Raw genomic sequence first — 12,652 nt, 5'->3', positions numbered from 1 at the left:
ACTTTCATTCCTGATATTGACTGCGTCAGAATGGGGGAGGCTACAAATAGTTTTAGAAACACACATCCAAATATTAAGGAGTAGGGGGACATGCCTAGAACTTAATCCAAACTAGTTCAGGAAAAAATATATATTTATAAATAAAGAGAAAGGTAAGAGCGACATGCTAAAGTGTTAATAACTGGAAAATAAGGGTAAGTTGTAGCACAGAAACATTTCTCTAAAACATTTCCCAGTTATTAAAAAATAACAATGGCATTCAGGCACTCTTAGCACACCTGTCTCCTTCTCCCCCTGGTCTGATGCTGACTGCACATCTCGCTGTCCTGATGACTGTGACGATGCTCCTTCCGTGACAGTGGGACACTCTGTTTCAGACTCTCCTAACTCTCCTTCTATCATGGTGGTGATTCCCCGGACAAGATCCAACAGACAGTGGAATGCCACAGACATGGCATAGCCTTCCGGAATAGTTGGGGGTTCAACTTTGTCCAGCATCTCTAAGCTGAAACCACATAAAATGAAGGCACTAATGAGAAGGCAGAGCAAAAATAAAAATTAAAAAATACCATAGAAAGCCATTTCCATGTAGACTCTAAAACTTACTAATAGAAGACAAAAATAAAGGAAAATTACTGAGCTTGTTTCATCTGGAGAAGGATCCTTCTTTAGTATTTTAAACCAATTAGAGGGGCTGGCAAGATGGGTTGGTGGATAAGGGGTGCTTGCTGCAAAGCCTGATGATCTGAGTTTGGTCCCTTAGACTCCCAAGGTACAGGAGGGAACTGGCTCCTGCAATCCAGTACGCTAAGCTTCACATCTGTGCTATTTTGTGCACACATACACACAATGAATATTTTATGTAAAAATTGATTAGAAAATTTAAGCCCTAGCTGCTACCACAACTTCTCCTTGAGATATATTGATATCTTCACTATTTTTGGTATGAGAAATTAACATAAAACATATTAAGACAGATCACTATGCTTCTCAAACACTTACTTTTAAAATAAAGTGCCATAAAAGGTAATATCCACAAAGAGGAGGATGCTTTTACATCAGAGGAAGCAACACTCTGAGATACCCAGCTCACACGTGCCCTCAGAGACAGCAGCAGAAGCAATACTGAAGGACAGCTATGTAAAACTCAAATCTACTGTGAGGAGAAAGTGTTCAGAAGAATAGACAATACATCTTATGTTCTCAGTTAGAACCAATGAGGAATTATGGTCCCGAATCCCTCAAGATGGTTATTTCTCAAGCTAAGAACACAAAGAGTGAATAATTCAACTGAAAAGAATTAATGGTACTGGGATAATTGTATTCACATCCAAAGAAAAGAAGATGTCAGACTCCTATCCCTTGTACATAAATCTATTTGAAACAAATCAATGATCTAAATATAAAAGAAATTACAAAACTCTAAAAAAATTTCCCAAAATTCTTATTTCCCTTCATGCAACAGTTTATTAGATATAATGCTAACCATTAAAAAATAGGTAAACTGTGGGACTCTGCTGGATAAGGCTGACATCTGACACTTCTGGATAGGCTCTGTGCTTGGTCTATAATGGTGGACTCCCTTTTCTTAGCAGGGGTTCTCTCTCCACCTGAGTCCTGATTGCACATGAAATAAGCATACAAGGTGCTGAGTGCTACCATCAGCTTTCTACCATGGCTGCCTGAGAGTCGGCATTTCTTCTGAGGGAAGGAGGGCTCCCTTCCTTGCCTGCTTGGCTGCTGGCCAGGATGGCTGGAGCCTGCCTGCCTGCCTGCCACAAACTCAGTGAACACCATCATGAGCCCCTGGCAGGCCTGGACCTGCCTTCCAGCCTACAGGGCCTTTGCCTTGCCAGGCCTGTGTTTCAGCTGCAAGCCAACCACGCATGGGCTTTTGCCCAGATTCTCTGCCATGCTCAGCAGCTTAACCAAGAGCTGTAACACTTCGGTATCATCACAGGCTCCTGAAACCCCCAAATTTCCACTGTCTGATACAGACAATCTCATTTAAAGCGGCTAAATTGTAATGCTCAGGTAGAAAACTCACTTCCACACACACACCCTCAACCCCCCTCCCCAGTGAGACCAGGAGCCTTGCCTAGCACACGGGCCTTGCCCTAAATCACTCTAGCTGTTCCTGAGAGAAACAGAACCCTGATCCCAGAAGCCGCATCCCAGACTACCATTGGATGAAGAATGACAGTAAACTGACTCCATCAAAATTTAAACCTACTGTGCCCCATGGCATGAGCAAGAAAAGGACAACTTCCAGAACAGCAGATGCTTTTGCAAATCATGTGTACACAAGAGACCTAAGATGCATGTCCTTCTAGTGTGCTTCCTGCTGCTGTAATCAAACACCATGGCTGAAAACAACAGGAACAGGAAAAAGTACTTCCTTCCTCACTGGCTTCCTAAACGTTTTAAATCATTTCTCCCACATATAGAGTCCAACTTATAATCATTTCAAGAATGTTGAATTTGCCAAAGAGAATGCAATTCTAGAAGAGCTGTGTCCACAAGGTGGAAGAATTAAGCCACACACTTTACTAAGACACCGTATAGGACAACAGAGTCAACTCTTAGGAAAACAAACTGAACTTCGCAGCCTACAAACAGAAGAAAATTTAGTCCTGCTTAAAATTCTCAGACTATGACAAAAGAAAGTAAGCTCCAAAATGTATTACAACATTAAATATAATGCAGATAGAAGTATTTTAGACTTAACTATCATTTTCAGTGTTATTATTTATTACAAAGTAATGTTGCTACTACTTACTAGGTGGCTTTGGCACTGCCTTGAACTGTAATAGTCAGGATAGGTATCCAAGTTCCTCTGTATTCAAATGCTGGTAGTAAAGTAACCCCTCCACCAACCCCCACCATCCCTGAGTTAGCTGGTGCTGAGACTGGGCCACCGGCATTATTGTTTCCTATTGGAAAAAGAGAAAAAGCAAAGTAGCAATTTATTAGTTGATTATAAGTCAATAAATTCCAACACCTACTCAGACTTAAAGACTGTGCTATCAAGTGTGATACCTATAAATGACATTTGTTGATTCTGTTTTGCCCAGAGAGTCTATTTCCTTGAAATAATTACTTCATTTTTTAACTTAAAAATTACTGGACAGACTAAGCAGGTACCTCTGTTGGGAAAGCACTTGTCATGGGGCCCTGAGTTTTGTATGTACGTCTCAAGGAGAAGAGTGGGAGCTGTTTCACACTGAGCTTCACAGTAAATGGACAGAGCACAGCAACTCAACAGAGGAGCTCCGCTATGAATAAACTGATGGATATTCACAGGCCTGCCTGATTTTGCTCCTCAGTACCCACAAAACCAAAACCGAAACAGAACTCTGAGCTTGGTGACGTACACATGGAATCCCAGCACAGGGAGGCAGATCCCAGGGCCTCCCCAGCCTCCCCTAACAACAAGGCCCTGCTCCCCGTCAGAGAACTGTCTCAAAGTACAAGTGGGTAACTCCAAGGAAATGGCCTACACCCATACAACACACACACACACACACTGGCCTGTGCCTGCACATGTATGAACACATACACAGTTATAAAAATAAACAAAAGTACATTTTTTTATATTTTAGAAAAATATTAATCTTTTCTCTCAATATACTCAGGTGGTGTAAGTTTGTACAGGCGCAGACTTCCTAACAGTGAGTGCTCTAAACCAAGGGAGACATGAAGACAAATATGAAGACACTGTTACCAGCTTGGTTGGCTGCAGCCGCATTTCCAGTAGGCGGGACGAGAAACAAAGACTGGATGAAAGAGCCCAGCGCGTTCACAATGTCCCGGAACACCTTGGTGGAGTGTTGCTTCATGTCATACGACTGACAAAAAGATCTGCAAAGTAATTTTACACATTTTTGGGAAAAGCATTTTAATGTGTTATAATATTCATATTTTAAAAGCAAGTAATATTGTTCAACAGTTATGGTTCCATATTTGGTGCCACTCATCACAACTGAGTGGTTTCTCTAATTTGGGTTAGAGACAAAGGTTTGGATTCAAGTCACAACAAAACAGGAAAAGAAGAGAAACACTGGCTGTCTTTGCTTAGTAAATGACGGCAATCATGACCTCTCCTAGCTCTTCCTGAGGTCCGCAGGTGGCGTCATACACATAAGCACGCAATTTCTCACAAACAGGCACTGAGCCCTTCTTAACCCAGCCAAGGTCATCAGGCTATCCATTTAGCTGAACACTGCTGCAGCTTTACCTTAATAACTGAGGCTGCACGCACAGCCTGTGTATCGATTCCACCGCAACAGCTCGAAGCCACTGTGGCTTATCTGCATCCAGAAACTTCACCAGAAGTGACAAAAATATTTCACACTCGGTTACCTAAAAAGAACAAGATTTTTACACATTTCTTTGAGTCAAAAAGAAATGAGAATGAGAATGTCAAGTCATAAATAAAATGGAAATGGATAAAATGGAAAACTAGTTGAGCAGAAAAGCTGACAGAAAACCACAGCTTCTCTCTAACTCTATCTCTGTAACACTAATGATCTGCTAGCAGTTAGTCCCTGACCCTTATTTCTAGAAAACACGGTACACTCTGGTGCCATCTCTTGTCTCACAGTCTGCTAACAGAGGGATGATCTAACCTTCAGTAATACTCCACACGTCTGCTTCCCAGCTGCCATGAGGTTGGCAGCCTTGGTGACACCCACCTCCGTGACATTTCTGCCTAACTCAGGCCCCAAGTAATACAATCAGCTAGTTCAGGGCCAAACCTTTGGAACCGTAAGCCGAAGAGCCAGCCTTTCCTGCATGTCCTGAGGTAAAGTATTCTGTCAGAGAAAAGGACGGAAGTACACATCGCATGCAATTGTATATAAAAACACACGTGGAGATTAACACTCACCAAAAGACTGTAAAACTGCTTGATCAGAACAGACACCACTCTCAGCAAACGCATGCAAATAGGAAAATATGGTTTCTCAACTGGTGCTGGAGAAGATGACGTACTGGACCCTTGTCTGAACTTTATATTTGGAGAAAAGAGCTTGATCACAAGAGGACATACTCTTTCTTTGAGGAGGAAACTGAATTCTTGATGCTATTTGCAAAGAAAAAAAAGAAATTTACTTTGTTTGTAGTGATACTTCTAAAAAGTTAGATTATCATAAATATTCTAATTTAATAAGTTTATGTTTTTTAATAAGTTTTGTTCTCTGACAATTTTATAATTGATATAATGCATTCTCTCTCTACCTTCTCTTATTTCTCTCCTACCCTTTCCTTACAAATCTCTTTCATTGTTTTTTGTTTCCCAAAAATTATAACTAGTACCGTTTATATGATCTAGCACTATCTAACTGATCACATGAAATCTGAATGATTAAAATAATAAAATATATTTGAAGTTGACCATTAAATGCAGACTAAGCCTTATATTGTCACTTAGGCGAGGCTACTTTTCACCATCAACCATATCTAACTGATATTTTCAAAGTGGTAAGGCACCCGTCCCTCTCCCAGAATCTGATCATTGCAAATAAATTAGCAGTAAGTAATATGATCTCTGAGGCCCTTTTTATAATTTACAGACAGATTTGAAATTTGCACTATTCTTAAATGTACTAAACACAAACTGGAAAAATTTCAAGAAGTTAAAAAAAAAGAATGTATATTTCAAAAAAGAAACATACATGATTTTACAATTATTACTGTTTATTACTAAGAACTTAAGAATATAAAGCATTTAAAATAATAGGAGTAAAAACCTGATTAATAAAGTAATAAATCATAAATGTCTCTGAAATTATTTTACAAAAATAATTCTACTCATGTAAAAATGATTTAACGACTAACTTGAAACTTATCTATTTCATTGCTCCAACAGAGCACAAGGAGATGACAAAACACCCAATAAGAAAGCATTACCATTTTACATGTTGGAGAATTCGGTAAATAATCCTACAAGTTTATTTAAAGTCACTGTAAGTAACTTAACCTGTTAATTTCCCATCAACATCTGTTAAGAGTAGCCTCACTTTAGTGACAATATAAGGCTTAGCCTGTATGTAATGAAACTTCAAATACATTTTACTATTCTAATCATTCAAACTTTATTAAAACCATGAATGAATCATAAAAACCATCCAACTTAATCCTTCTATCCTGCAGAAATGTAAAGCAACTCACAGGTAGTTAATCTGCTTTGTAAACATCTATTAGAAGCAAGCAAACAAACAAAAAACAGGAAAATATAGAGAAGCCTTCACTAACTTGACTTCCTGAAGTTAAGCCAATAATCAAGGCTAACTTCTGATGTACATCCTTGCACTTTTTCACATATATTTTAACATATGTGTTGATTCTTTCCATATAAAATGGGATACTGAGAGTGATCTGAAATTTGATTCTAATATTTATGTCAGTTTCTTTTACTGCCAAAACGAAAACTATATTTGAGTACATGTTTAATTTTTCACCCTATTCATCATACGAGTTTTCCATGCTACATAGGGCACTCTTCACAAGTGCATACAAGTACCCTGAGCACACTCTCCCCACCCTCTCCAGCCTTCCTCTTCCTCCCTGGACAGCTCCTAACTTCAGTGTTTACATACCATTTTAAGTGACTATGAAAACCTACGACAACAAATGAGGGACATATGGCTTCCAAAATCTGGCTTAAATTCAATCTCATGGTTCGTACTATTTTTGGTTAGAGGATTGAGACTGTTATTATACAGTTACTGATGAAAGATGCACATGAATTCCTATTGATTGAAGTATTTTGTTTTTCTTATTCCTTTTTCCATACTCTATCACAATTATTCTTTCCTACAGCCTTATGAAAATGTCTATCTTTCTCTTCAGTCTGAAGGGTTCCTCAAGTATCTTGTGTAGTGCTGGCTCAGTGACCATAATTCCGTTAGTTTTTAATCATAGAAGGTTTTCCTTTTTCCTTCAATTACAGCAGATGTTTTCCTGGGTATAGTAGGAATCTGCGCTGGCAGCTGTTGTCTTTAAGAACTTGAAATACATTATTATGAAATAGTAATGATTTTCATGGCTTCCGTTAAGAAAGGGCTTATTTTTGGTGCTGGAGAGATGGCTCAGTGGTTAAGGGGGTGCTCTTCCAGAGGTGCCCGCACTCACATGGTGGCTCACAACCATCTGTAACTCCAGTTTCAGGAGATCAGATACTCTCTTGTGGTGGCCAGAGGTATTACATGCATGTAGTACACAGCACACATGCAGGCAAAACAACCATGGATGTTGAAAAGAGAAAAAAAAGAAACAGCTTATTTTCACATTTCTTTCATAATTCCATGGCATTGGGAAACTCTGCCTAACTAAGTTTCTAAGATTTATTCTAATAATAAAATTTTTTAATGTTGGAGGTAATAAAATACACACACACACACATGCACACAAAAGATAACGCTAAATCAAAATTAGAAGAATTTTTTTTTTTATGCCTAGAATGCCAGTACTCAGGAGACTGAGGCAGTCACACATGCCAAACAAACAAACAAACAAAAAAACCACCAAGAAAAACATACCTTAAACTCTCACACAAACAAATTGCACAAAGTAGCTTTGGCCTAAAGCCTAAGGCTATATCTTTGCATCTTCTAATACAGAAAAAACACATTATTTTCTTGACAAATACATGCGAAAACCATTAATTTTGTGACAGGATAATATCAATTGGCTTACTTGTAAAAACACTTGTGGAAAGTCATTGAGGACTGACTCTAGCAGTTCAAGGCCAAACGTCCTAGTCATTTCCGTCATGCCTACAAGCCAATAAGGCGCGTCAGCATTCACCAACTGACAGAGGTCCTGGGAAATAACCAAGAAAAAAAATCAAGTATCATCAGTTATGACAAAAAATGCTTTCCACAACCCAGTTTATAAAGCTAAAACAAAACAAGCCTCTTTTTCTTAAAAATTAAGCATCAGTGATTCAAATCTTAGATTTTAATAAACCACTATGGAAACACGTACCTATAACAAGCATTAATGCTATTTTAATAAGGAAGAAATTTTTAATCTTACTGTACTTAAAATGATTTAGTCATGCTAACTGATGTCAAAAGCAGGTATTTGTGTATCAGATTACATTAAGCAAACAGCAAATCTATTGCTTAAACTTTTCTCATTAAAGGAATATTTTTATTGGATGGTCTCTAGCTCTGAGTTTAATTTCTCTTCCTTAAAGTGAGTCACAGTTTATCAAGCTAGTCAAGCGTGCAGTAGAGGCAGAAGTTTCTCTTCAGTCCTTTAGAACTACTTTAATATAATACTTTTAAAACTGATATAATACTAACAATATTTTTAATTTTCACATATTTAATATTTTTCCATTATAAATTATATCAGACATGAATTCTAAAATTAAAAAAACCTGCACAAAGCTACACACTCTAATAAAAATGACCTTTGTCAACTGAAATACCTGGAAGAGCATATACGCGTCTTTAGCACAAGGTCTCAGGGTGCTGACAGATCTTCTGTTACTATTTCCTTGGATCAGTACTGGAGGTTCTATATCTGCAATCAAAACAGGCCAGGACTGGGAGTTCATAATCACCTTTACCAAGCCATACACACTGCTTAAAATTCATCCTTTTTATATAACCATAGTCTAGTATTTAAGAACCGTGTCTTCAAAAAAGATATTTTATATAAAATACCATAAGAATTGCTTGTTGTTTTCTTACATATACTTTAGCAAACTAATTATTTTATTTTTATTTTACAATTTTTCTAAATATTTTATTGGATTATGATTTATTTAAATATTGCCAACTCAATTTTTTATGATCAACTCTAATGTTATGATGATTTAGAAGATTAAAGCCGTATTCAGAAAAACACAAACATGTACATGCCCTATTGATAAATAAAATAAGATCATAAGACCTTTCCTGCCTTGCAAAATCAAGGGCATGAAAGGAATGACACAAAAGCACAGCCACTGCCCTGAGTAAATGGTGGTACTCCAAGGACTCTGAGCAATAACCCACTATTTTTGCAGTGATGTTCATGGCTTATTATTTTTATTACACACTTGATTTTCTTAGTCTCTCACTTTTCAGCTCTTTTATCATATGATCTGAATTTGTATTAAGTATCAAATATAAACATTATCACATAACCATTTCCTCTGCCTTTTACCAGCTTCAAAAAGATTAACTATTTCATCTGCCACTATTACTGTCACTCACGCACCAGCTAAGAATCAGCTAGAATAGTTTTTTCCTGTTCAGCATTTTTTTTTTACATTAACATGAAGGATACCGTTCTCTGGGGTAGTGACATGGTCAGTGGACAAAGGTGCCTGATGCCATGCCTGAGGATCTACACTTGGATACCCAGGACTGACACAGTGGAAGAGAAGAACTAATTCTCACAAGCTGTCCTCTGACCTCCACATGTGTGCTGTGGTGTGCATGTGAAGACGTATGCATGCGCACATACATATACACACAGTGTAATTGAAAAAAATAGAAAAATTCTTTTTAAATTATGGCAGCCTGTTTTAAACTATATGTTGATTTAAGAAATAATTGGAAAAGGTTCTTGGTAAATTTGTCTATATTATTAAAATAGAAAGTAGTAAATGAAGCCAGGCATGGTGGTGGACAGCTGTGATCCTAGCAGTCAGGGAGGAAGAGGCAGACAAATCTCTGTGTGTTCAGGGCCAGCTTCATCTAACAAAGCAAGTCCAGGACAGCCAAGGCTACACAAAGAAACCCTGTCTTGAAAAACCAAAAAAAAAAAAAAAAAGAAGAAAGTAGTAAATGGTATAGCAGCCTTTAGAGAAATGGGGCTAAAACTACCACTCCAGGCATTACATAAAGGTTATGAATATAAGACATTTAAACTAGAAAACTGTCCTGTGCTTAATGCGGTTCTGAATAATTCCCTAATGCTTCTAACTACTGGAATTGTGCCTAGACTTCTCAAAGAAAAACGCAGGGAAATCCTGCACCAGTGGCAGTGGGAACATTTCAGCCACTGCCAGCAGTGAAGCATGGTTGACCTCAATGCAGAAACTTTAATCAGCAGTCAGCTCATGAAAGGCACAGTACTTACTAGGACATGCACAACTGCTACACTTTCCCCATGCTCTACATTTTTACCAGTGGGCCTTACAAACATCAATTTAAATGAGCCACACACAGCATCAAGAGTTAAGAAAAAGATAAACTATGCAAAGTGGAAAGTGGCTACACTTTCTCAAGGCCAGTGAGATGGCTCTAGAGTAGAGGTGACGGCTGCTGAGCACGCTGACCCGCACTCTGCTCCTGGGATGGACGTGCAGAAAGAGAGCTCTGGCTCCGTCCTCCATTTATATGCTGTGACATGCTGCCTGCACATCTGTGTGCACACCTGCATACACAGTAAGTAATGAAATGCAAAAAAACACATAAAAGTCTTCTTGCTTGAGAAAAAAAGCCAGGTGGCTCATAACTGTAGCACCTTAAAAGGTGCAAAAATATTTGGCATCCAATAAAAGTTACTACTAAAGTTTCTATAGTTAAAAACTATCAATCCTCAGAAGTTATGTCATGTTGAACAGCAAGTATCTGTCAATTCTCTAAAGGGATGTTGCTATTTTGTAAGAATCATTTTAAGTTACAAAAAAAACCCTCATTATAATATAGTATTTAATAAAAGTATAAAAGATTAACATATAGCAGTAATCTCCAACAGGAACAGCCAAAAATTCACACGAGGATGCCTATAGGTGGACTTGACCCCTACGCAGTATTCAAATAGTGGAAAACACAGGGAGGGTGGCACTCAAAGCAGCATTAAAATACCAAATCCCATATAATATCTAGCAGGAGTATGTCACTGAATTAGAGGACAGTCACACAATATAATCTAAAATGTAAACTATACAGATAAAAGAACACCACAAATATCGTCTTTAATGGGGATCTAGACACGGTGGAACTTAACATGGAAAATGAAGTGTCTACTCAGGGCAATAGAATAGTGAACTAAATATTTATTTATTTGGGTTTTTGAGTCAGGGTCTTTCTGTATGTAGCTCTGACTGCCCTTGAACTCACAGAGTCCCACCTGCCTCTGCTTTCCGAGTATTGGGATTAAAGGCATGTGCACCATGCCCAGCTGAATAATTTATTTTTAAACTGGCATCAATTTTTAAATGCATTATAGTTACATGTAATTTGTGTTACATATGTATATACACACACATTGTATGTTATGGTTAATATTAACTGCTAACTTGACAAGATCTAGAATCACAAGGAAACTCTGTAAGGGAGTAAATGTAAGCTGTCTCCTGAATACCATCTGTATCTCTCTGCTTCCTGACTATGTACATGTGACCAGTCGCCATAACAACTTCCTGCCACGATGGAGCGTAGCCCCTCTGACCACAAACGAGGATAAACCCTCCCTTCCTTGAGCTGCTCCTGTCAGGAAGTTTGCCAAGTTAACAAAAAGGTAAAAGAATTAACATATATAAACACAAATGATCTACACACATATATACATATTTGTATACATGTATGTGTGTGTGTGTATATGTGCATGCATTTTCAGGTACTGTTTGTGAGTGCTTTTGAGACTATGCTCTTGCTGGCCTCAAACCTGTGATCTTGTTGAGGTTGGGACTACAGTGTGCAGCAAACATTTGCCTCCACAGGAATATAACAGTAAAATCTTTCTAGCTTTTGGTGTTACTGGCTCACAAGGTAAAGCTTTAAATGAACATCACGTCTTGAATATGAGAAGGAACAGCTGCCATCACCTTACCTCTGTGTCGCTCATCTTCAGCAACCATCCTCTCGAAGACAACAGTCACCACCTGTCGCACGGTCGCAGCGGCCGTGTTGTTTGTGATGTTGTCCTTTGTGAAGTGCAGTCGGAAGCAAAGAACAATGGCCTGGAAAAGAGTCCTGTAGTGTGAAGTGAGACTGAAGAGCACAGACACTAGCTTAGCAGACGCAACTGCAAGCAAAATGATTTGTTTCAATTAGATGTTCGAAGTCCCACCTTTTCATAAAATAAAACTATAAAAATCCTTATATTTCACAATAAGTCAGTCTGAGTAAACACACAGCTATGCAAGACTAGCTAAAATAGTTTGAAATATGTCTTTCCATATCTGTTCACTTCATATGTATAATAGTGTGTCATGTGTTATTTTCCCAGAATGACTTGCTTTAGAAATAGCAAGTATTAATATTTATTGTATCACTAAATATAGAATACAAATTAATAAAGCAACAGTTTCTTTAGCCCCACTAACTTCCAAAATAATAGACACAGAGAGACCATGCAAGGTGCTAGGAGTAGAGTAGCTTAGAATCTACCCAGCATAGTACCTACAGCTTAATAACAAATCATAGTCTCTGAGCTATTCTAATCCTAGCACCTTGCATAGTCTCTCTGTGTCTATTGTTTTCGAAGCTAGTGGGGTTAAAGGAAACTGTTGCTTTATTAATTAGTATTCTACAACTAAATCTTTACAGAAGTACTATGCAAGTTGCTAAGCATAAATAAAAGTGTACTATTATTTAAAAGGTAACTGCCACACTTCTCTCTTTAAAAGAGCAACTTTATTGTTATGAAAAATTCTGTATACTAAGTTGCGTATCAGAAAGGCATATAATTCCATGAGCTC

At 37.9% G+C, this 12,652-nt stretch overlaps 1 protein-coding gene across 3 annotated transcripts in view; it reads right to left on the bottom strand.

The window, feature by feature from the left end:
- Positions 1-12,652, bottom strand: part of Mon2 (MON2 homolog, regulator of endosome-to-Golgi trafficking) — a 79,689-nt gene that overhangs the window by 38,613 nt on the left and 28,424 nt on the right. For all 3 annotated transcript variants that reach the window (XM_021636512.2, XM_021636514.2, XM_060371001.1), the window contains 8 exons: positions 11,782-11,911; positions 8,441-8,535; positions 7,699-7,824; positions 4,889-5,083; positions 4,238-4,362; positions 3,725-3,861; positions 2,780-2,933; positions 279-505 (listed from right to left, as the gene is read on the bottom strand). In XM_021636512.2, the coding sequence (XP_021492187.1) occupies positions 279-505; positions 2,780-2,933; positions 3,725-3,861; positions 4,238-4,362; positions 4,889-5,083; positions 7,699-7,824; positions 8,441-8,535; positions 11,782-11,911 (1,189 nt within the window). The remainder of the gene's footprint in view (positions 1-278; positions 506-2,779; positions 2,934-3,724; positions 3,862-4,237; positions 4,363-4,888; positions 5,084-7,698; positions 7,825-8,440; positions 8,536-11,781; positions 11,912-12,652) is intronic.

This window comes from Meriones unguiculatus, chromosome 17 (assembly GCF_030254825.1).
Source record: "Meriones unguiculatus strain TT.TT164.6M chromosome 17, Bangor_MerUng_6.1, whole genome shotgun sequence".
Taxonomy (NCBI): Eukaryota; Metazoa; Chordata; class Mammalia; order Rodentia; family Muridae; genus Meriones; species Meriones unguiculatus.
The sequence above is the reverse complement of the archived record's forward strand: the minus strand, read 5'-3'. Positions and strand labels throughout refer to the sequence as shown.